Consider the following 24,445-nt stretch of genomic DNA (forward strand, 5'->3'; position numbering starts at 1 on the left):
TGTGGCATTCATAAGGATTCACCTCACAGCAACACACCGTTCTGTGTATCTGAGGAGGATGTTTGAGAAACTTGTGGCACAATAACTGATGATATCTGTTTGTGGTGTGGCATACTACATGACATGACTTTCACGGCGTATAGCACACCTTGTGATGGTCTTGTCTCAAGTCATTTTTTGTGCTGTCTTTGCAGAACAGCAATCACTGTGATTTTAGGAGATTCAGCCCAATTTCTCTGACTACTGTATTTCCTTTTGTTAAAAGCATTAATGAAAAGTTATGAATCTAAAAGAAATATTGCCCTTTTTGCGTATGTATCATAATTATTTGTACTTTCCCAATGAATCCCTTTGTGTGTGTGTGTTTTTTTGTTCCACAACAGGTGAAAGCAGACCAAGGCCCTATTCCTGAAAGCAGATTTAGTGAACAACTCTGAGTTGAGGTTTTCTGTTCCAGAAACATGTAGTCAATCTTTCTATGTCCAGAAACATTTATGCAGGTCATATAAACCAGAACAACCTGCAAAAATGATCATTTCATTGCAAAGGCTCAAATTTTAAAAAAGAATGAACATAAAAGGCCAGATTTAGGGTAGACCAGGATTTGAATTCACGCTTTTTGCATCAATTGTTAATTACTAGAACATCCTTTAATAACCATTGCTTCGTTAAATTAAAGCTTAAGGCACTAGCTCAAAATTAGCATCTCTTTCATTTGTGCAATTAGTACTAACAAAAGGTAATTACAAACAGCCATCCCACCAATACACACATATATATATATATATATATATATATATATATATATATATATATATATATATATATATATATATATATATATATATATATATATATATATACATGTACACACACATACATATACATATATAAACATGAGTCAGTCTGGTAACTGACTTCCAGGGCAAAATGTATTACTCTGACTGTTTACTGTCTTGATAACTCATCAGGGATTCAAACCAAAGCAAAATGGAGACGTTGTCAGGTCAAATGTGTGATATTTGAATTTGATATTGAATTTCACAGCGGCCTCTACTGTTGCGGTAACAAAGCAATATGGCAGTAGCCCGCACGCTATGCTTTCATATTAAAAAATGAAGGTTTTGTGAGTGATTTTGTGAATAGGGGTATTTTTAGTCTAGAACAGGGGTGGGCAATCTCAGTCCACGAGGGCCGGTGTCCCTGCAGGTTTTAGATGTGTCCTCGAACCAACACAGCTGATTTAAATGGCTAAATTAGCTCCTCAACATGTCCTGAAGTTCTCCAGAGGCCTGGTAACGAACTAATCATGTGATTCAGGTGTGTTGACCCAAGGTGAGATCTAAAACCTGCAGGGACACCGGCCCTCGTGGACTGAGATTGCCCACCCCTGGTCTAGCATGATGAAAATTTCCCTGTCAAGAGGAAATTATTTAAATGCATAATGTAAATGTTTATACTAAAGTTTGCAGCAACTAATTTACTGCAGATTGCACTAAATCTAATGCTTAAAGGAAAAAAGACATCTTATGCCCATTGTGGTTGTCACAGTTACTCCTAGTAGTGTTTTATTTATTTTAAATAAGAAGAGACATTAATGGTTTCTGTAAATTTATGTTCAATTCATGACTCCAAAGGGACACAAGTGTGTTTGAAAGAGTTCTACTAGATGGAAAATCTTTCAGGGTCATATATCTGGTATTGTCTCTTAGAGTATCCGATAAATGTAAAAGACAAAAAAAAAAAAAAAAAAAAACACAAAAAGAGATTAAATAATGTGAATTATTTATCATCATAACTGTTTATCAAGTTTGGACAAAATGTTTCGTGGAATAGAGCTCCGGACGTTTCGGAATTACTAAAAACGGTTGATTTTTCTGGCTTTTATTTTGAAGGATCACGAGATTTGCGCGTCAGCTGCTGGGTGACGTCACGACATCGATGCACAAATCCAGATTCCCGAAACGCAAGTGATGTTTGTATCTGTTACGTGGGCTGTCGCCAACAAGCGCGTGACTTTTCCCCACACAGCTTTCTGTTAAGGCTGTGATCATGGCTGCTACACTTTGTGTTGTTTTTGCACTTTTAGCTTCTGTTCACACTTGTGGTAAGTGCATTATCTTTAGGCTGCATATTGTGGCAGTTTTCGAGTTACCAGCAAGCTTTGACCTACTTAATGTAAATCTAACCGGACCCAAAATACAGCTTCTCTCTTAGATCGTTAAAGGCATCTGCCTACTCAGGACAAAATTAGCATGTGTATGTATCTTATGGGGGGGGGGGGCATTTTTATGTTGTATTTTTTTATTCATCTGCACAAGCTTTATGATTCCTTGAAACTTTAAATAACCAGGAAGTGAAATTGCTGAGGCGAACACTATCTTTTGTAAGTGTCCTGGGCTGACATAGGCAGCATTAATCTTGCTTGGTTTTTTTTTTTTTCAGTGTAATAAAATAATAAAACTTGTTGGTGTGTGTAGATGGGAAGTTGCGTTTTGCCTCCTACTATGGAGACCACATGGTGCTGCAGAAGTCTCCAGAGAGAGCTGTGCTGTGGGGATATGGCCCTGAGGGTGCACAGGTTACCGTCTCCTTGTCAGGTTTATTTAAACGGCAAGCCTCACTGGTCACTGTGACAAACGGTAAGTACAGCACGTTGTTGTCAAAGACGGGATTTATCCTGATGTCTGTACTGAATTCAAACTAAGTGAACTTGACAGCAGCAGATATAGCGGGTACCTCACTTTTGTTTTAGGGCTTGTGTTCTGTAACTGTGGTCACTGACCTAGTAACAGTAACAGCATGTTGTGCCTCAGAATCGGTCTATAAATTTGTCTTGATCATGTTTCATAGATGCTACAATGTTACACACATAGCTAAAAGTTTTTTTGTTTTTCTTAAAGGCATTTGGCAAGTGACCCTTGACCCTGTTGCTGCTGGTGGTCCATATAATGTGACAGCAAAAGTTCAAAACGATTCAGCTACTCTTACAGATGTGCTGTTTGGAGACATTTGGATGTGTGGAGGGCAGAGCAACATGTGGTTTAACATGACTCAGGTAAGGTTGTCTGTCTCTGTGCTGACATTCAGGTTTTGCCTTATACCTGGTGTCAGCTGGGACATGCCAAAACCCTCTGCATCTTTGCCCAATTACAAAAGAGCCATCAAACATATAAGGCAAAAAGCAGTTTCTTCTTAAAATGTATTTAGTCATTTGTTAAAGCATATCTATTTTGTTTACTCACTCTTCACCAGATTTTCAATGCAACAGAGGAGCTGTCTGTTGTTGCTAAGTATCCTTATGTGAGGCCTTTTATGGTAGCCTTGAACACAAGTGACATCGAGTTAATGGATCTGATAGAAGTAGAGATTCCCTGGTCTGTGCCCACTGCCAGTAAGATAAGATTTTATTTTCATTTTAAGTATTTATAGAGCTATTGGAAAATGTGTTTATACTTAAAGGTTTTGTTTTGGATTATTGAACATTCATATAATACTTTGCATCTGTCCCTAAATTCAAGCTATGGTTTTATTGTGGTTTCAACATATGACATTATAATACAGTCTCAGGTCAAATAAATATCAACCATGATGCATATATACCGCTCTTAGCTTGCGTTATACTGGTTGATTAATGAACAGCTGTGTTTCCAGGTGTGGTGGAAGAGTTTTCTGCTGTGTGCTGGCTCTTTGGACGTTACATGTATGAGACCTTGAAGTACCCCATAGGACTGGTGGAGTCCTGTTGGGGTGGCACACCGGTCGAAGTGTGGTCATCTTCAAGAGCCCTGAAACAGTGTCAAGAAGTGCCAGTTGTAGACGGGTAAGGACATAAAGACACATTCTCCAGCTAGCCAGCAGTCTGACTGAAGTTAAGACAGCAGTTGTTTCTGTGTGTTTAATACCCATCAAACATGGTCTGTACTAACTGCACTGTGCATGTTTTCTCCATGTCATGATCTCAGACCTAAAGAAAATTCTATTTTGTGGAATTCAATGATCCACCCATTGCTCAATATGACCATCAAAGGAGCCCTCTGGTACCAAGGTAAGACTTCTTATATCACAGGTAGGTTTGGAGTATTCAGTGACTCACATAAACTTCTGGGGTTTATCACATTTTCAGGTGAGGCCAATGCAGAGTATAACCAGGACAAGTACAACTGTTCCTTCCCGGCTATGATTGATGACTGGAGGTTGGCATTTCATCAGGGCTCAGGGGGGCAAACAGCTCCCGACTTCCCCTTTGGGTTTGTCCAGGTCTGTTAGGCATTGGTTTAACACTAACAAAGAGTAAACTTGAAACATTTTTGGTGTAGGTGCACCATTACTGTAGCACTGTAGCATCCAACAACACAAGGGCTTCTCTTTTCAGTAGAAGTGTAACATAGGCCGATTTATAACATTGTTTATTGTGTTGCAATGGTGATGAGTGATTCCTCTGCATGTGCAGCTGTCCACTTACATAAAGAGCTCCAAAGATGATGGCTTTCCAAACATCCGATGGCACCAAACAGCAGACTTTGGTTTTGTTCCTAACCTCAGGATGAAGAAAACCTTCATGGCTGTGGCTTTGGATTTACCAGATGCAACTTCACCGTATGGCACGTAAGAGCAAGTGAAAGCATAGAATTTTTGTTATATCTATTGTATACAGTGGGGGAAATAATTACTGGATCCCATGCAGAATTATTTGGTTTGTTCACTTACAAAGAAATTAACAGTCTCCAATTTTTTTTGGTAGCTTCATTTTTGTGTAGAGAGACAGAATATCAGCCAAAAATCCAGAAAAGGCAGTTTACATAAAAGTTATACATTTATTTGCATATTCTCAAGCTAAACATTAGTACTCTGTGGAAAAACCCTGGTTTCCAAACACACAAATTTATTTAAATTCAGTCTTATTTATATAGCGTAAAATCACAAAAGCAGTTGCCTCAAAGCACTTTGTATTGTAAGGTAAAGACAATAATATATAGAAAACCCCACCAATCAGATGATCTGCAATGACAAAGCTCTTGGCGACAGTGGAAAGCAAAAACTCCCGTTTAAATGGAAGAAACCACCGGCAGAACCAGGCTTAGGAAGGGACACAGTCATTGGGGGTAAGGGGAGGTGGACAGGAAAAAAGAGACACTGTGGAAGAGAGTCGGATATTAATAAGAATTGGACATATAATCAAATCAATCCTTATACAACAGTTGGAAGAGCTTGGTCTGTGTAGCCGGCAATAAGTCAGACTGGTGCCCGGTGGGCGTTGGACTCCGCCAGGGCTACCTTTTGTCACCGATTCTGTTCATAATTTTTATATAATTTCTAGGCCAAGGGGCGGAAGGCTTCTGCTTGGGCAGTTTCAGAATCTCGTCTCTGCTTTTTATGAATGATGTGGTTCTGCTGGCTTTATGAGATAGTGACCTCCAGCTCGCACTGGAACGGTTTGTAGCCAAGTGTGAAGCGGCGGGAATGAGAATCAGCGCCTCCAAGTCTGGGGCCATGGTCCTCAGCCGAAAAAGGGTGGAGTGCTCACTCTGGGTTAGGGACCAGTTCCTGCCCCAAGTGGAGGAGTTTGAGTATCTCAGGGTCTTGTTCACGAGTGAGGAGAAAGGGGAGTGGGAGATCGACAGACGGTGCTGCAGCTGCAGTAATGCAGATACTCTACCGATTTGTCATGCTGAAGAGAGAGCTGAGTGTAAAAGCGCTCTCGATTTACCAGTCGATCTACATCCCCTCCCTCACCTGTGGTCACAAACTTTGGTTAGTGACCGAAAGAACAAGATTGTGGATACAAGCAGCGGAAATGAGCTTTCTCCACTTCTTCATTATTTAACAGACATGTGATGCAGTTCTCTATCCAGTTGAGTATTAGTATGCAACCTAACCCAACAATGTAAACTGTATTTTCATACATAACCATCAACATTTCAGAGGCCGCCTTTAATAGGCACATTTTTCTCACAGGTATGTCAGTCACATTGTACTGTCTTAAGATGGACAGACTGTACAACTCTTTTTAGCTAATACTTTTAGCATTCTATCCAACATTCAAGAGCCACAAGGAGCTCTCCTCTCGTCAGATGCCAATTGGGTTTTGGTGTCTTGGCGAAGGACTCTTCTACATGTGGACAGGAGAAGGTGGGGATTAAACCTCAAAACTCTAAATAGTCATTGGTCTACCCGCTCTACAAGCTGAGGCACACCTGTCACATTTGGGGATGAAAATAGACTAGGTTAAAAAAAAAAAAGGAACATACCCCTCTGATGTCACTGATTGTTTGTGGATGGTGAAAATACCAAACTCAAGGCTAGCTGTAAATGTTGCAGTTTTTGGAGCCAAAAGTGGCAATTTATGGAAAAGAGGATGGAGTTGGTAAGTGGTACTTGACCCTTACTTGATGAGAGGAACATGCCAATTTTACCTCTTGTCCATAAGGTAGGTGTCTAACCTAGTAGTATCAGTTCTAGATTAGGTACTGGAATTAACATGCAGGCTGTTTTTCACTTACAGTGGCAGAATTGGTTCTGCATTGGTGGGAAAGAGATGAGTGATGCTTAAAACTCCATTTAAGAAATGTACCTCTTTTTTTATGTCATGAGATTATTAAAAGAACAATCCAGTGCAGATTACTGAATTTATCTAATGTCATCATAATCACTTATGAAGGAAAGAATTGTGTATTTGATGATGACGTTGATTATTTTTCAGTGGTAAGGCTAGTGTAAAGCTAACTCTAAACAGATACAAAGTATTGAGAGTACAAATATTGGATTCTAGTTTATATGACAATCAGATTGTTTATAAAAATACTGCTGCAAGAGTTTTTATTGGGAGAAATCAGCTCAAGTTCTACTTGTTGAAAAGCTTCTACTCTTGCATTCAAGTTTCTTCTGAATAAAGAGTTTCTGCTTTTGTTCTGTTATAGTGCCAAAACACAGCCTGTGCCTGGCATAACTTTAACATCAACAGACTTCTTTAGGTACCAGAACCAAAAAGATCAACAGGGAAACTGATTTGTGGAGGCTTTTCTTCAATAAAAAGTACCCACATGTTGTGACCTGCTTTTGCCGTTTGACTTCTCATCCCCTCCTGTTGACTTACCAACTGGCACATCTCTTAAAAAAACAAACAAACACACAGTTGAATGACGTGGGTTTTTGTTGTTTTTTTGTTTCAGGATCCATCCCAGAGACAAGCAGGATGTAGCCTATAGACTGACACTGGGTGCTAGGGCTGTGGCTTATGAGGAAGAGAACGTGCCCTTCCTCGGACCTTTCCCCAAAGTAATTGCTTCCACTCAGATCTACGTCAACATTACCTATGACCAGGCAGTCTCTGTCACATCATCCAAAGACATCTTTGAGGTAAGGGTGGCAGGGATGCAAGCTTGAGTTAGCGCAAATCCTAAAACTTTAGGGTTGACATTTGTATCCCTAGACCCCTTTCAAAAGTGTCATCCGTCCGTCCGTCCGTCCGGCTTATCTGGGGCCAAGTCATGGGGAAAACAACCTAAACAGTTGGCCTCAAGCCTCTACCTCATCTGGGGGAACACCATTGCCTTCCCACCCCAGGATATGCCCAGCGTGTCCTGGGCCTACCCCAGGATATCTGCCTGGTGAAATATATCCATAACACCTCGCCCAGGCAGCGACACCTCAGCTGGCTCAATTTGATGTGGAGGAGTCATGGCTTTACTTTGAGTGCTTTCTGAATGACTGAACTATCTCTAAAACTAAGCCCAGCCACACTTCACTTATATTTGCCACGTGTATCTGCGATCTTATTCTTTCAGTCATTACCTGGAGCTTGTTGCCATAAGTGAGTGTAGGAATGTAGATCAGCTGGTAAATCAAAAACTTTGCTTTTATACTCAGCTCTTGGTTCGCCACAACAGATTGGTACACCCATCAATGCAGAAGCTGTACCAATCTGTTTGTCATTTTCCGGCTCCCCTCTCCCTTCAATTGTTAACCAGACCCCAGGATACTTAGGATGAGTTGCTGCCCCAAGTAGAGTAGTCTAACTTAATTACAACAAAGCACCTGATCTGGAGTGAGAACACCATCCCTTTTTTTTGCTGAGAACCATGGTCTCAGACTTGGAGGTTCCAGTCCAATTTGGAGGCTGCCACCCTATAAAGCTTACACCTTTTGAAGCCAACAAATTCAAAACCAACAAACTGGGTGAAGTCCAAGAGCCACCGAACTGAATAGCTCATAGCAGTGGGTCAGATACCCCATACTCCTGAACCCTCTCAAACAGGATCCTCTGAGGGACGCTTTCTCCAAAACCACAAAGCACATGACCGTTGCACCCTGCATTCCAACACTGTCCCTACTGGTGTGCAGGTTGTGTGTGCATATCAATGAGAAACATTGTAGAATAGTCTGCACAGCCTGGTTAACCTCCTAAGACCCGAACTCTTCCACAGCATGCATTTTTAATTTCTCTTTGATATTGGGGCTGATTGGAACCTGATGAATGTAAAAACAAAGAATTACCAGATTTTTTTTTTTTTTTTTTTTTATCTAATTTTTGTTTCTAAGAAAAATGAGAGCCACATATGAGGATATTCATTTAAAATTTCATTAGAACAGTAGCAGTATAATGTCCTCGTAAGTGGATATCAGGCCCTTGTAGAGCAAAATTGAGTATTTTGGTCTAAATAACCCAAAATGTGACGTCCACATATGTGGACGCCAGGTCCTAGGAGGTTAAGTTACTTCTTAGATTATTTACTATTGTAGTTGTGGGTTGTCTAAGTTGTACTCCTATAATTATGCACTTAAAGAATATTTAGCTGTAGTCAATACTTGGTGTGATGACTTCTAAATCAAAGTCACTTGTTGTTCTCTTGTCTTTTTAATCAAGGTCTGTTGCTCGGATATTTGGGCTCCATGTGGGCCTAAGTCCCTTTGGCTTCAAACTCCTATAGTGGGGTGGGATCTGACCACCATCCAGGTGTCAGCTGCTGTGTGTCAGTCGTCTGAAGTCGCTGCTGTTCGATACGCTTGGAGAGACTGGCCCTGTGAGTTTAAAGCCTGTCCAGTCTACAGCGCCAGTCGGATTTTACCAGCTCCTCCTTTCATCATCAATCACTCTTCATGGAAAGGAGGCGTTTGGAAAAGCTACTAACCCTGAAACTGTGACAAGACCTTTGTCTCTACAGTCAGTTGGGATAACTGGGCAAGGTGTTGATTGGCGACCTCTCCAGGGTTTGTAATAGGCTCAGAGCAGCTTGTCTGTTCATTTTGTAATTCCATTTGGTGAAAACACTTTGTCTTCATGAAATTTGATGAATCTTCATGAAATTTGATGAATAAAATAATAAAAATCTCCATACCATTTCTTTATTACTTTGAATATGACCTTTTACTTTAAAAATAGTTGTATTTCATTGATCAGAAACATCTAGAACTAATAAAAAAATAAATAATCCCTTTATAGGTTTCACAATACAGTACAATGTATCAGGAACAGAATGGTTTGAAACTGAATTTTACTTTCATTGTCAAACTAAGGAAACATTAAGTAATAATCAGTGATCACTCTCTTCATTTCCAAATGAGCCAAAGAGCCGTATATTTTACAGCCTTGTTATTAGACGCCATTTCAAAGCTGCTCCAACAAGGTTGTTCTTCAATTTGACAACTGCATCACTTAACAGTGGAGCTGGAATGTGATATGCAAGCCTATGAAACTTGAATTAAAAACAAAATAGGAGTACTACAGTATATGTCTCACTGTTTGGATTAAGAAAAAAGCCAAACTGTGAGACGTACAGCTGCTGGTGAAGTTTTACATTGTGGTAATTTCAGTTTTATGTACTGACACAGATCTTTAAAGCAGTTTGCAATGGTTGGACATTAATGGTGGCCTCTGTCTAACATCATGTACAGGACGTGAACATTTCACAGTTCTTTCATTACTTTATGCTCCAACCAACAGCTTTCCTATTCTCCTGCCTATAACCATCAGCTATCTTTGGTTATTACTGACATTCAGTTTTAAATAACATGCCAACAGAACGCAGTGTGTTCATTTGTCTTTGCTGAAGCCAAACAGGTAAACTCCTTTGGTAAATAAGCACCTGGCTGGTAAGCTGTTAGATAATTAATGTTGCATCTGCTTTCATTTTTCATGCTGTTGCTTTAGTCTATAGATGTTAATTACTGTGGCATTCATAAGGATTCACCTCACAGCAACACACCGTTCTGTGTATCTGAGGAGGATGTTTGCGAAGCCTTATCTAGCAGCTTGTTTGGTTTCGTGATCACTCACTGTAGTGGTGTAATAACTGATGGTGTCTGATTGTGGTGTGGCAGACATGTTGGAGTGATTGGGTTTCTAAAAAAATAAAAAGAGCTTTATAGTTTTGTTTTTCTTTCCTAGAGCTCTGGTGTTAATATGCGATCAGGCTTCCATGTTTACCTTTGTTGGAATTTGAGAAGATGAGTCACTCAAAATAAAATTGAACAATTGATGTTAATTTGCGTGGGATTTTTTTTTTTTCTTAGTTTGACAGGTATTTTTTTTTTCTGAAATACATTTTTCACTGATTCCAGTTCACCTGATTTTTTTTTTTTTTTTTTTTTTTTTTGGTAAAGAATCATGTTCTCATTGCTGTATTTGTATAATTTTTCTTTGTTTGTGAAGTTCTTAACTAATGTTCTGTGCCTTCCTTGCAGAGCAGCAATCACTGTGATGATTTTTAGATGATTCAGTCAAATTTTCCTGACTACTGTAGTTTTTTGTTGTTTATTTTTGTTACAAGCATTAATGAAAATGTATCAATAGTTGTAAAATCAAAAATAAAAATTGCACTCTTTTTGTTATCATTTATGCTTTCCCACTGAATCCTTATGTCATGTTTGTGAGTTTTACATTAATGAATAAAGAATCGTTTCCTGTTTCAGAACAGCTGATTAGGCCATGATTTACGTGAATCAGGAAGGATGGAAAAGTATTTTCATCCCGGTCAATTCTGTCATCATCACTGAATAAAATAAATTTTTAATTTAAAGTGTATAATTTTATAATAATTCAGCTGTAACCTGACAGGGACAAATGTAGGAGACAGAAACTGAAGAAAAAATCTTGAGAAACAGATCAGAGACAGCAAAAGACGGATCTTCCCCCAGATTATGACCATTTCATTGTCTGAATAATTATTCCCTAAAAATGTAGTCTATTGATGGAAAGTAGTGACCTCATTTTCTTGTGTTTTGTTTTGCTCTTTAACATTACTGAAAAAAATGCATCATGAGATTTAGAGAAAAATTCTGCTTTAATGTTCCCCAGCTTAACCATTTATAATATCATCTAATATCAGCCTTCACTGACAAATAATGGCATACTTAGGCAGAGATGTTTTACTGAGTTATAGTTTATAGTTCAGCAATAGTTCCAGATTTAACTAAAAAACTACAGGACAAGTTTTTTAAGTCTTTAATGAAAAACTGGAAAAGCTGTTCAGTCAGAAAAATTAATAAGTTAATTAATTGGTTAATACACATTTGTTTTCTATGATACATTAAAGTACATGTTGATGTGGCACTAAATCCTTATTTGTAAGTGCAATATATGTAAGAAATGAGAGGGAATGAGAGTTTATAGCAGTTAGTTTTGGAGCTGCTTCCTCTAAACCAGGGGTCTCAAACTCGCGGTCCGGGGGCCACTAGCGGCCCACGTCACCTCTACTTGCAGCCCATATATTGACGTGAGGAAATATAATGCGATTTGGCCCTTGAAGTTACTTTTCTGTTAGGGAGGATTTGTTTATGTCGAGTGCAACGTTAAAATAATTTCTTTAAAAAGCAAAAAATGATTTAATATAAGCAGAGAGTAGAAACATGTTGAGGGATTGGTTGTGTTAGTTCAGTGAGAGAGTTATTTCTGAAATCAATTTTCACTAGTAGTCAAAAACTAATGTGTACACTTATGTCTGCATTTTTGTTTTGTCAAATATGAACAAAATGATAGCAGAAGCGCTGCCACGTGTCTGATCAGAAAGAGAGTAACAACTTCTTTATTTGGTAGTTCAATGAAAGGCTTCAGTTAAGAGTGAGAAAAAAAACTGCGTTCACGTTTGCAGTTTTGTCTTGTTACACAATAATTGAAATTTAAAAAAACAAAACACTGCATTTTGAGGGTGTTTTCTTGTTTGTTTGTTTGTTTGTTTGTTTGCTTGCTTTTTGTACTACTTAAACACTAAAGAGGCCCTCCAATGAGATGACAGCGCCAGCAGTAGCCCACAGCTCATTTAAGTTTGAGACCCCTGGTCTATACCTTCCTGTATTTCCCTGAGGATAGTAGCTCATACTCTGGAAAAATATATGGGATGGATCACTGACAATTTTATAAATGTGATGATTCACATTTATTTCATATTTTGACTGGAGAGACTGATACTCTTTCCTATAATTTAGGAAAGATGTTAGATTTTGTTTTTACTGCAAGTGAGTCAAGCCGGACTGCCATCCCATATAGCAAACCTTTCAGTGCTGCATTGAAAATGAAGTCTGTTTGTTAACTTCTAACATAAAAATCAACATGAACTTCCCATTTAAAACATGTATCTATATAGATGCCCAAATACCTATATGAGCTAACCTGCTCTGTTGTACAGCCTTAAACACCACTGGGTCATGTACCAATATACCTTTAGGGTCAAATATAATTTCTTTCATTTCGTTCACTACGGAGACCACATGGTGTTGTAGAAGTCTCCAGAGAGAGCTGTGCTGTGAGGATATAGCCCTGAGGCTGCACAGGTTACCGTCTCCTTGTCAGGATTAATGAAACAAATGAAGCAAATCTCACCATTCACTGTGACAAACGGTAAGTACAGCACGTTGTTGTCAAAAGGGGATTTATCCTGACATCTCTACTGATTGGAAACAGAAGTCAAACTAAGTGAACCTGACAGCAGCAGGTATGGCGGGTTCCTCACTTTTGCTTTAGAGCTTCTGTTATGTAACGGCTGTGAGGGCATTCAGGCAGTGATTGTAAAGTTTTGAATCAATCACTTGCATTTGGGTAAAAATTTGTATTACATTGATTTGTTAATTTTACTTGATCGCAGTTCATGTATTGGTTTGTCTCTCTGCGTTAACCCTAAAACAGACTGGTGACCAGTCCAGGGTGTACCCTGTCTCTGGACCTATAGTAGCTGGGATAGGCTCCAGCCCCTTCTTCCACGATGTGTTCACAGACATTGAACACTTACATTTTTACCAGTTGCAGCTTTCAATTTCTTAGTAATGTAGTTTGTAGATGCTAAATAAATGAAAACTTAACGTTTCATGATGCTGTGGTGGGGCCAAAAGACAAGTTAAGCATGTTTGTTTGTCTGTAGCTCATTAGTAAGACACATTCTGCTTTGCTCACCTGCTCTGCACACACACTAAACTTACATTGCATTTTCAGTGTCGCCACAGGGTTGGTCTAAACATCCACAGCACTGTCTGAAAAACTGAAATTGATTTGAAGTTTTACTTCCTGTTCAAATACTGCCTGTCCCACACTCAGTCTGGAGCAATTTTCTCAATCTGGTGCCAAGTATCCTGTTCGATATCCTTTCAGAGATCCCTTCACCATGTTTTCTTTGGCCTACCTCTTTTTCTTCTCCTCACTTGTGGGCTCCATGTCAGGGTTTATCTGGTGATGTTGTTGCCCAGTTTCCTCAGTGTATGTCTAATGCATCTTCTACCTGTATAGGTACTTGCTTTGCTTTTCCCCCACAGGTCGTGATTACAGATCTTTGGCCAAAAGGTCTCCAAAATTTTGCATGGGCAGCTGTTGATGAAGTTCTACATCTTATTGATGGCAGCTTTTGTCATCTTCCAATATTCTGTACCATAGAGCAACACTGATTTCACATTGGGGCTGTAGATTCTGGTCTTCAAGTATTCCTGACTTTACAGCATTTAACAGCACAAAAGTGTGAGAAAATCTTGATGTGCATCACGAGTAATTCAACTAATAAGACGCCTCATAATCGTCATCTCATACATTTTAATATTTAAAGGTACAAAGTCTAAAATGTAGACATGCTTATTAAGGAAAATACAACTGGAAGAGGGATGAGCACACTTTTCCATTTTGCAGTGTATGCATATTTTCCCTCACCTCCAAATAAGAACACACTGAGTTTATGCATTAGAGACTAACATCCTGGCTTTACAGATGATAGCAAACGCAATTTTGCACACTATTGCACATTCAATAAGCATGCATCTTGTCTTATACTGGCCAGGTAAAAAAATAACTGAAATCACTAAAATAAAACACCATGATCTAGATTTGTCTGCATGTGAAACCAACTCTACACTTGAAAAGTGTGGGGAAGAAGGTGTGTACTATTTACCACAAGTACTACACACAGTTTGACTTGATTACTTTTAAAAAGCTCCTGCTCAAGCATCCAGTGGGTCATTAAAGCATTTCTCATGGTTGTGGCCTGATATGCTGCCAGGACACGGTATGTCTCTGGCATGACTTTAACATCTAAAGACATTTTTTCTCTGACAAAAAGCTAAACAGGGATTTTCCATTTTCCTCTGAACTGCTTTTGGTTTACTGTTTGATGTGTTGACTTGTTCTTGTAATCTTAGCATGTCACTCTATCAAAAACATTAAAACAATTTTTAGTCCTGCACTGTATTTTTTTTTTTCACGATCCATCCCCGAGATGAGTAGGATGTATCCTATAGACTGACTCTGTGTCCCAAATCCGAGGTTTATGATACACATCCTCGGACGTTTCCCCAAAGAAACTGCCACAACTTAAGTATTCTGTATGACCAGGCAGCCTCTGTCACTGGCTCTTAAAGGGTCTTTGAGGTAGGACTGGCAGCGATATAGGTGTGAGTTAGCATTTCCACTAATTGCAAGTTTAGCAGTTTGAATGAGAAACACATTGCAAAACACCTCAGAGCCTGGAAATCTCTGTGCATTTGTGCTAGTAATAAATAAATGTCACAGGGTGGACTCTGAATCCCTAAGCAATAGTCTCAGTTAGTGGTATCTGGATAATATATGTACCTTGTCTGCATTTAACTTCCTTTTTACCACTGTCAGAGCCAGATAGTCACATTCATTTGTTCACTTAAGTGTCTCATCATTAAGTGTCTCATCCCACTGGAATGTAAAGTAATACCATTAGACTAATGCTGCTATGTAATAGATTTGTTTTGGCTAGCTTGAAGTCCAATTCAGATGTCCCCATGAAGAAAATAAAGTATGTGTGCATCTAGGAACCCCAGTGGCAAATGATTATATCTACTTCAAGGTTTTCTCAACAATTGCTTTTTTTTATGTATAACACTGAAACTGAAATTTGCATATAATTACTGCACCGTGTGACTGTAGAAAAGGATGGCAAATGTTTATTTTAACACACTGTAAATTTAAATTTACAACACAAGTCATTTTGACTCAAAATCTACACAAATAAATGACAACTAAGGGAGTCTGATGTGTTGTGTTCAAATCCAACACTTTTCCTGAAAACAAGAACAAAATACAGAAACATGTTTTGCTAAATGCGAGCACAAACTGGAAAAAAAACTTATCTGTAATGTACCAGTTAAATACCTGGGCAATATGTATCCCATACATGGAAAAGCATAGCAACTATTTTCACATGGTTTTCTGTGCAACTTGCAATTAGTAAGTAACGTTATAGCAATAAAACTGAAACAACTGCTGGAGCTCAGGCTTCAAAATAAAGCACAGCTATTTTTCACATACAGTAGAAAGCCAAGGGGTGTATTTTGAAGGAAGATTAACCCGACCTGATCTGCAAGTCAGATTTTTCAATGTCACAAAACAGGCTCTCATATTTTGGCTTGATCACCATGGTAACTTGTGTTGCACACTAGAGGTGGATATGTTTAGAGTTTAAGTTTAAAACCTGCTGTAAGACTCACATTTACTTTAGAAGATTAAAAGAAAGATAAAATTCCACTGTATTAAAACAAAATTTCAATGTATTTTTCAATTACAACAAAGTCGTCGTGGTGAAGAGGGAGCTGAGTGTAAAAGCGAAGCTCTCAATTTACCGGTTGATCTACGTCCCTACCCTCACCTATGGCCACGAGCTGTGGGTAGTGACCGAAAGAACGAGATCGCGGATACAAGCGGCAGAAATGAGCTTCCTCCGAAGGGTGGCTGGCCTCTCCCTTAGAGATAGGGTGAGAAGTTCGGCCATCCGGGAGGGGCTCAGAGTAGAGCCGCTGCTCCTCCACATTGAAAGGAGTCAGTTGAGATGGTTCGGGCATCTGACAAGGATGCCTCCTGGGCGCCTCCTGGGTGAGGTGTTCCGGGCATGTCCCACCGGGAGGAGGCCCCGGGGCAGACCCAGGACACGCTGGAGAGATTATATCTCTCGGCTGGCCTGGGAACGCCTTGGTGTTCCCCCGGATAAGCTGGAGGAGGTGGCTGGGGAGAGGGAGGTCTGGGCTTCTCTGCTTAGGCTGCTGCCCCCGCGACCCGGCCCCGGATAAAGCGGATGAAGATGGATGGATGGATGGAACAAAGTATATTTACCTACAAATACATAAAGTCATAAAGTAACACATAAAGGTAGGCACACTACCTATAAAGGGGGGTTCTGAAAAACAAGAAGAGGAAACAAAAAAATAATTACATTGTGAGTAATTTTCAGTATTGTGCATTTTCATGGTAATTTTACAGAAAATTTATCTAATAATCATTATGCTGATGTGTATGATGTATTCATCTCTCCTTTTATTTTACCAATAGTAACGGTATAATAAAGTGTTCTCTCTTACCAACTTACAAGAAAAAATAAATGTCTTCAAAATTTGCAGTTCTATGAAACCTTGTAATGATGGAGCCAACTCTCATTTTTTTCCCTTCACAATGACATTTCAAACATAACTTTGAAAAGGAAAAAAACACTGTGTTCTTTCCTGTAAAATATCTAGAATTTAGGTCCAGGATATGACCTGCACCACAAAAAGTACAGTGTGTTTACAATGTAAGATGGTGAATTATTGCAAAACTACCAAGAAATTACACACTAATTAAAATTACTTATGCAGTACTTCAATATTTACTGTATAATTTGTGTTGCTGCTCCTGTAAAACACCTGAAGTTATGCAATACTTAAAATTACTCATGTATTACCTAAAATTACTTTTATTACTTAAATTTACTTACTTATGTAAAAACCTGACTTGTTCCCACCTTATCTAACTTTACACTTTAACGTTGTAAATATGACATTGTAAGATCAAATAAAATACTTCAAAATTCTATTTAATCACTGGGGAATTGCGACTCATGTTGTAGTGTGCCTAATTATAAAATGTTACTTTTTTTATTTGGGGCCGATCGTGGCTCAAGAGTTGGCAGTTCGTCTTGTAGGAAGGTTGCCGGTCCGAGCCCGGCTCGGACAGTCTCGGTCGTTGTGTCCTTGGGCAAGACACTTCACCCGTTGCCTACTGGTGGTGGTCAGAGGGCCCGGTGGCACCAGTGTCCAGCAGCCTCGCCTCTGTCAGTGCGCCCGAGGGCGGCTGTGGCTACAATGTAGCTTGCCATCACCAGTGTGTGAATGTGTGTGTGAATGGGTGAATGACTGAATGGGTGAATGACTGAATGTGTAAAGCGCTTTGGGGTCCTTAGGGACTAAGTAAAGTGCTATACAAATCCAGGCCATTTACCATTTGGCAAAACATAATCAATTAATTGAATCAAAATGACTACACCCACTTTTATTGAAGTTTAAACAGAGCCTAACTAACAAAAAGCCACATTGGAAAGAAAGCCCAGGCCCCCTGGTGGAGGGAAAAAAAAAATATGCTCCATCTTGTAATTTACAAGGAATATTTACAACAACTAAGCTCAGGTATGGCCTTGATTTCAGAGATGCTCCAGCACAGAGCATCAGGAGCTGAAATATGAGGTCGAAGCCTTCATGGTGGGGGAGGTCAGGTGATGCTGATGAGATGAACTAGGAGACTGTGGTGTCTGTCCTGAGGGAAGATGGAGATAGAGAAGTCATCGTCATTGTCACGCTGAGTAATCGTCATTTGAGCGCTGGCAAAACAAACAAAACTGCTTTGAAATCCAAAGTGTAACATCTGTGATGAATAACAAACACACTCCAGCAGAGCAAAGTACAGCTGAGTCATCTGCTTTGTTCAGACAGCAGCTGTTGACACAGTTTTTGATTTGTGTCCCAACCAATGACAACCCCCCCAACCAACCTGTGACTCACTGTACAGTAAACCCATCTATCACTTTAATGGACCCTCTGAGTGTGAAATTTTGGAAAGTACATGCCTGTGATATGCTCTGTCTTGATGTTCTCAAAGCTGTGGTGCCTCTGGAACGCTTCAAAGTTGATTGAGGCGTCATCCTCTGATAGGCTGTGAGGGACCTGGCCATCGCCGGGGCGACACACCTCAAAACGAATCCATCTGTAGCTAAATAAACAATTTTTTTTAAAAAAACAAAAATACTATAAAGACATTTTTAAGATGTCTAACAGAATGCAAGTGAGCTAAACCTAGAAAAGCTGAATACATCAAGTTGAGAATCCGTTGTTAGGGAGCAGATATGCACTTACTTGCTACACTTGCGAGCTCCGGGACAACTCTGGATGAGATTCTGGATGGTGGGATGAGAGAAGCCAAAGAAATCTGCTCCTGATGGAACAATCGACACCACGGACTTGGCACTAAGATGAATGTGCAGAAGGATTTATTTTAACTGAAGGTGACAAAAACTAATTCAAGTTGTACTAGCAGGTTAAGTAACTGGAAGACAAAAGCTTTGTCATGTTTGTTCATTTATTCAGAATGTGGCAGTGAAGTTGCTCTACCTCACAGACGCGATGGCCTTCAGTAGATTGGCATGGCACGTCAAGGCGGAGGAAGCCACGATCGCATTCTGAGGGTCCTCTTCAGGCACGATCTCAAACTGGAGATGGAGGGTGTTTGAAAAACATAATTGTTTAAAGTAACAAATCTTAATCTTAGTGTCGTGTGTTCACCTAAAAGTAAACAGAATTTATATAAACATGTACCAAAACTTGCATGCGAGATGAGAACTGACCTGTGGGCCTGTTCCCCCGTCCTTGATTTGGCAGGTGTAGAGGCACTGCTGCTCGGGGTTTTTCATGCTGGCAAAGATGCGCGTGCTGCAGAAGCCCACTGGGTAGATGGCACACTCGTCATGAAACAGCATTCTGTCTGTGATGATCTGGAGAGCAGACAAGAAGGATCCAGTCATTAGTGTCAGCATTTCGAGAGGCTTGATTGTGTCCTCTAAAGCTCACTTTATGCTAAAGATTGGAACTTTAAAACCTCAGCTCAGAGGTTTACTGTCACTGAGACACTGACCTCGCCCAGACTGTAGACTGTCAAACCTCCCAGTACTATGGGAAAGACAGGACGGCCAGAAGAGTCGAGAGGGATGGGCTGCACCACCTTCCGTGAGCCATCTGCGAGTTTTCTCTTCTTGGACATCTTCTTTGGAACTAAAAGCCCAATTTCAACACAATTTAGTTGTATACAGCAACACAAGGATGTCATTTTCTGTCTTAATAAATATTTGATCATAACACTCACGTTCATCCTTTCCATTCTCCCTCCCCCGCTCTTTCCTTTCCTTTTTGGGTTTTTTAAGTGCTCCTTCTTCGCCTGTTGGCACTGTTGATGACACACTGTGGGTAGTGGACAGACCTGAAGCCCCAGAAGGACCTGAGGACAATGCCACTGGTGGTAAAGGTAGATGAGCGCTTGAGCTGGGTGTGGGCAGTAGCTCCCCCTCTGACAGAGACTGGTATTGCAACAAGGATTTTAGTAAGAACCTGAAAATAAAAAAATTAATGAATACCATGTGCCATTAGAGCAAAAGCACATCATTCCGCATGTCACAGAGCAGTCACCTGTACTCACCTCCGCTCCTCCTTTGCTCTCAGAAACTTTTCTTCTATGTGAGCAACTTCATCACAGAGAGCTGCATTCTCCTGTTGGCAAAATTACACCTCGGTGTGGTCAGATTGGATAACATACTTTTCATGTCCTAGTCTACACTCAGACACTTTTGGGGTACCTAATAAATTTGGACCCCCTTTGTCTTTCAGTGCAGCATTAATTCATAACAGAATCAACAAGGTACAGGAAACATTAGAGATTTTGGTTCATATTGACAAGACAACATTACACAGTTATCCATGACGTGAATTTCCTGTTCTACCACACTGAGGACTGAGGTGACTGAGAAGGTCATCGGCTCATGACTCACCGTCATGTTCAAGAAACCAGTTTGAGACGATCTATGCTTTTTGACATGAAACGCCATCTTGCTGGAAGAAGCCATCAGAAGATGGATACACTGATCACAAGCGCCCAAAAGTGTGCCAGAAAAAAGCCCTCATCCCACCACCAGAAGCCTGAACTGTTGAGACAAGGCAGGATGGATCCATGATTTCATGTTGTTTATGTGAAATTTTGACCGTACCATCCATAGAAAGACATCAAGACTCATCAGACCACGCAATGTTTTTCCAAACTGTAGTGCCAATTTGTTTTTCTTATTCGCAGTAGTGGAATGCTCTTCTGGAGACCTTGGTTGTAACAAGGAATGCAGATTTCTTTTTTTTTCTAACTGAGTTAGTGCCTTCCTTTCTGCTTGAAGCAGTTTGCTCATTCTCCTCTGACCTCAACAAAGCACTTTCATGTTGAGAACTGCTGCTCATTGGACATTTTACTTTTTTGCACCATTCTTTGTAAAAGTCAGCAGTTTCTAAAAGACTCCAACACCAAGAACTATGTCAGATTCAATTAAAAAATGGTTGTCTCGACCATATCTACATGTCTAAATGCACTGAGTTGTTGCCATGTGATTGGCTGATTTGCATTATTAGGCAACTAATCAGGTGTACCTACTAAAGTGGCTGGTGAGTTTATATGCATGATGTAAGACTGTTTATTTTTATGGAAACATCATTTACTTACAAATATCATGGCACGAGCAGCGTTGCGCAGCCGGAGGTACTTGAGCCTATACTTTTCATTCTGGTTCTTTCGTGGACCCCTCCTCCCCTTGGCCTTATGCTCAGAGGAGGTAGTGGGAGATGGGAAGGTTGGTGCTGAGACTCCTGACCCAGAACCAGAGATGGTATTCTGCTGAGGCGAGCTGAGGAAAGACTGGGCAGTGAAAGCCTGCAGGGCCTGTTGCCGCTCCTCATCAGTCTGTAAGGAGTCAAAGATGGAGGGGAGACAAAGACAGAGGATTGTTCATTTGTAGCACGAGTGCCTGAGCCTAATGCTTGTGCTTTCCTCAGAATGATGAAATGTACACAAAAAACAAAACAAAACACAGATGCAGCTTCCACTAAAAGTGCTTTTTGACAAATAACAAAAGTTCAACCAAACAAAAGATGCACAAGAAATTAAAACAGAACTGAACTCCCTGTCTCAGCTTATTTCACTCAGACACAGGCTTAATGCAAAAATGCTAGTTGTAATAATGTGAACTTTTAATTCTGTATATATGATTTTTTTCAATTACTTAGAACAGTTTTGTGTATCCCTCTACACTTCTGGGTCCGGCTCTTTTGTGAAAAGAAAGGCTTCCATATTTATCCATAACCAACAGCAGGGCATACAAAGCAATGCAAATTTGCAGCACCTTATAATATATTTAGGTTTGGTATAACAGTGCCATTAGTATCTCAGATGACTCACCAGCAGAGCAAAGACTCCATTTCTGTTTTCAATCCTCTTGAATCTCCTGCTGCCTTTTTGTGTCTGAAACATAATGCGAGACTGAGGCCAAATGCACGGGGCAGGAAAGGCTGGGTTTGATTCACACAAGCTGGAGGTCAATTTAGATGAATTCAATCATTATAAGATCACAGTTTAAAGGCCCGCACATCAGAGCGCACAGAGAACTGTCTGTTCCGATTACAGCCCAGAAATGTCTGCCTCATTAAAAAAAATGATGCAAAACAAATAAAAGTCAAAGAAGCGGGATGGGAAAACAAAGGATGCTAACAGAAATGCAAATGGTGTTTGCACCAAATCCACTCAACAGGTGATGGTGTAATTTACTGCACTCAACAGCAGAGGCTGCTGTGAGGCTGAGTCTCAAACATTTCCCTTACCTCGCGGTACATGACAGCTTCCAAGCTTGATTTTGCACTGCCAAGGAGAGAACAACGAGATGAGCAAAGTCTAAAGGATCATAGTGAATTACAGAAAACCATATCTCCCTCCTCCCTTGTACCCACTGAAAGACAGCAATCTTGCACACTCTTGGTCTTCATGAATTTGTTCTGATGCTGTCCAGCCAAAGCTCATCAAAACTTATGAAACTTGACTTTCAGATATGCTCTAATAACCTAGACAGTTAAACTGAAGAAAACACTGTACTTGGATTGAACAAGTCCCCTGTCGATGATTCTCTGTTTAATTTCCTTTATGTGCAAGGGACCTCTCGCTTCCTCCAAAACAATCTATGTAAGGGAAAGAAAGAAGAAGAAAAAAACTTGCTACAAAACCAAACGCAAAAGACCCTCAGTGCTGTGAATGTTACTGAAATGTTACAAATATATGGCCCATACCTGCGCAGCATCGAGCCACGTCAGGTTCGGTTTCTCTGCTATTTCGCTGGGTGGTTCACTGCAAACAGGAAATAAAATGTCAGTGTCCTTTGGTGTAAGTTATCTCCTTGATTTATTTGTACTTTAAAATTTTGGCATGATTTCCTGCAAGCACACCCACTTTATCTGGATACATGTTCATATTGCTTATGCAGATGAATGACAAAAGGAAAAGTCTATTGCCCTTTAACCTTACAGTGCTGGGAAGTGATAACTTCTTAGAAGCATTTCAATAAATTCCCATAATAGTACATTTCTATGCTGACGGTGCCTCCGCTCATAGGACTCATGGGGTCACTGATTATTATGATTATTATTATGTGAATCACATCAACTATGGTCTATGGAGAGTCAGCTAGTTTAAACTAACTTATCAAAGCTTTATCAAAACACTAAAGGATGAAATATATTTTAGAAAAATGGCACACTGAAGCTGTTCTGGCAGTATATGATGCCATAAGACCTTACTAAGACACATTTTCTCTTCCCTTGAATTTGTCAGTGATCTGAGGATTCTTTTGCTCTTAGCTGTACCCTAACTGAACATGGTGGTAAATGGACTGGTTTCGTATATAGAGGGTTTCTACTCTGCTTGAGTATTCAAAACACTTGAAATTCTATAATCTATGTCAATACTAGCATTATATTTCTTAATCCAAAATAAATGAAGTTACAGTAGACAGTAACATTTTAAAATGATGTATTATAAAATCTGATTATTTTGAATCACCTCTCCAGAGTTTCAGTGGTGCCAGACAGAGTTGCAATGCTGTCCAGAGCAGGAAACAGAGAGTAGTTCCCCTGTCCATCAGCCTCCATCTCAGATTCAAACGTGTTGAGGGATTCCATGGAGGGCAGGTATGAGCATCTGCGAAGAAACGTCAATGAGAAAATATCTAGCTGCGTTTCAGTCTACAGGCGTGCCTCACTGCAGACCTTAAGCAAGGCAAACACTGACTTCTGCACAATAACATCAGGTACAGTACAGTAAGGGCCAGCTACAAGCAAAACCTACCCAAATGAAACTGCACCAAACACTTATTTCACTTCGTGCTCCTCACTATTAGTTTCCGTGTCAACCGGAACCTTCGTCCGTCCTCATTGCATTGTTTACAGTCAGAGCGTCTAAATGCTAACATCAACTAGCTAGGAGTCATTGGCTAGGAGCAGTTTCCGTGTTCAAATCCAGAGTTGAAAGAATAAATATTTCACTGGTGTAGTCCAACTCGTGAACATATTTGACGTTGGGTTAAAAAAAAAGCAAATATCTCTCACAGTTTTACTGTAGCATAGTAAAGGTATATGTGGATCAAGAAGACTTGTATTGGAACCAAAGACGGATGAGCACTTAACCGGATATCCGGTGTACATTTACGGCTCATCAAAATAAAATCCGAAAGTTACACTTGGAAAAAAAACCCCTTTTCCATTATTTTATTTAAATTTTTACTTATCTGTTACTACTGTCCTGCACCTCTTAAGTGTTTCACAGTATGAGTGATGATATTCTGCTTTTAATCTTTTTTTTTTCTTTTTTTAAAAATAACATTAGGCATGCTACATTTTGTTGCCCCGGTTATCATCTAGTTTAGTTGAATCTTGAAAATGACTGATTTCCAACTGTGAAAATCTTTCTTTCTGGCTTCTGTGCTTTTTTTTTTAAATGTAGTGTCTTAGGTAAAATGTGAGGCATTTAATATATGCTGATTTAAAACTACTACACCGCTGCAAATAGTTACAAAATAGTTGTCAGGTGTGGAAATAGTTGTAGTACCTTTTCAAAATATATCCTGCTCCTTTTTTTCCC

The 24,445-nt window shown here is 39.8% G+C and overlaps 2 protein-coding genes across 5 annotated transcripts; one reads left to right on the forward strand and one right to left on the reverse strand.

Moving 5' to 3' along the window:
* Positions 1 to 1,972: 1,972 nt before the first annotated feature.
* Positions 1,973 to 10,581, forward strand: siae (sialic acid acetylesterase). Its single transcript, XM_063493364.1, has 10 exons — positions 1,973 to 2,107; positions 2,481 to 2,642; positions 2,904 to 3,058; positions 3,256 to 3,394; positions 3,655 to 3,823; positions 3,966 to 4,048; positions 4,127 to 4,260; positions 4,454 to 4,608; positions 7,173 to 7,359; positions 8,867 to 10,581. Exons 1-10 carry the CDS (start codon positions 2,053 to 2,055, stop codon positions 9,128 to 9,130), a joined length of 1,503 nt encoding a protein of 500 aa, XP_063349434.1. The 5' UTR covers positions 1,973 to 2,052; the 3' UTR covers positions 9,131 to 10,581.
* A 4,788-nt stretch (positions 10,582 to 15,369) lies between these two features.
* Positions 15,370 to 23,977, reverse strand: tbrg1 (transforming growth factor beta regulator 1). 4 transcript variants are annotated; one of them, XR_010095527.1, is made up of 16 exons: positions 23,654 to 23,977; positions 23,369 to 23,506; positions 22,600 to 22,657; positions 22,409 to 22,491; positions 22,141 to 22,177; positions 21,722 to 21,784; positions 20,990 to 21,226; positions 19,928 to 19,998; positions 19,598 to 19,839; positions 19,370 to 19,506; positions 19,083 to 19,229; positions 18,850 to 18,947; positions 18,595 to 18,705; positions 18,309 to 18,451; positions 17,339 to 17,998; positions 15,370 to 16,546 (listed from the first exon to the last, which is right to left on the reverse strand). XR_010095527.1 is itself a non-coding variant. In XM_063493796.1 (15 exons), the coding sequence occupies exons 2-15, from the start codon at positions 23,485 to 23,487 to the stop codon at positions 17,910 to 17,912; spliced, it is 1,635 nt and encodes a 544-aa protein (XP_063349866.1). In that variant the 5' UTR covers positions 23,488 to 23,506; positions 23,654 to 23,977; the 3' UTR covers positions 16,655 to 17,909. The 4 variants fall into 4 exon arrangements, 2 of the variants coding, with proteins under 2 accessions (XP_063349867.1, XP_063349866.1); XR_010095526.1 differs by having other exon boundaries at positions 15,370 to 16,610; XM_063493796.1 differs by lacking the exon at positions 15,370 to 16,546 and having other exon boundaries at positions 16,655 to 17,998.
* Positions 23,978 to 24,445: the final 468 nt, after the last annotated feature.

Source organism: Pelmatolapia mariae, linkage group LG14 (assembly GCF_036321145.2).
Source record: "Pelmatolapia mariae isolate MD_Pm_ZW linkage group LG14, Pm_UMD_F_2, whole genome shotgun sequence".
NCBI classification, from domain to species: Eukaryota; Metazoa; Chordata; class Actinopteri; order Cichliformes; family Cichlidae; genus Pelmatolapia; species Pelmatolapia mariae.

Coding starts and splice junctions, on each gene's coding strand:
- siae (XM_063493364.1), top strand. CDS start 2,053: ATGGCTGCTACACTTTGTGTTGTTTTTGCACTTTTAGCTTCTGTTCAC. Junction 3,824..3,965: donor GAAGTGCCAGTTGTAGACGG/GTAAGGACATAA, acceptor TCATGATCTCAG/ACCTAAAGAAAATTCTATTT. Junction 7,360..8,866: donor CATCCAAAGACATCTTTGAG/GTAAGGGTGGCA, acceptor TTTTTAATCAAG/GTCTGTTGCTCGGATATTTG.
- tbrg1 (XM_063493796.1), bottom strand. CDS start 23,487: ATGGAATCCCTCAACACGTTTGAATCTGAGATGGAGGCTGATGGACAG. Junction 19,999..20,989: donor CTGCTCGTGCCATGATATTT/GTAAGTAAATGA, acceptor TTTTGCCAACAG/GAGAATGCAGCTCTCTGTGA. Junction 18,948..19,082: donor ACGGGGGAACAGGCCCACAG/GTCAGTTCTCAT, acceptor CTCCATCTCCAG/TTTGAGATCGTGCCTGAAGA.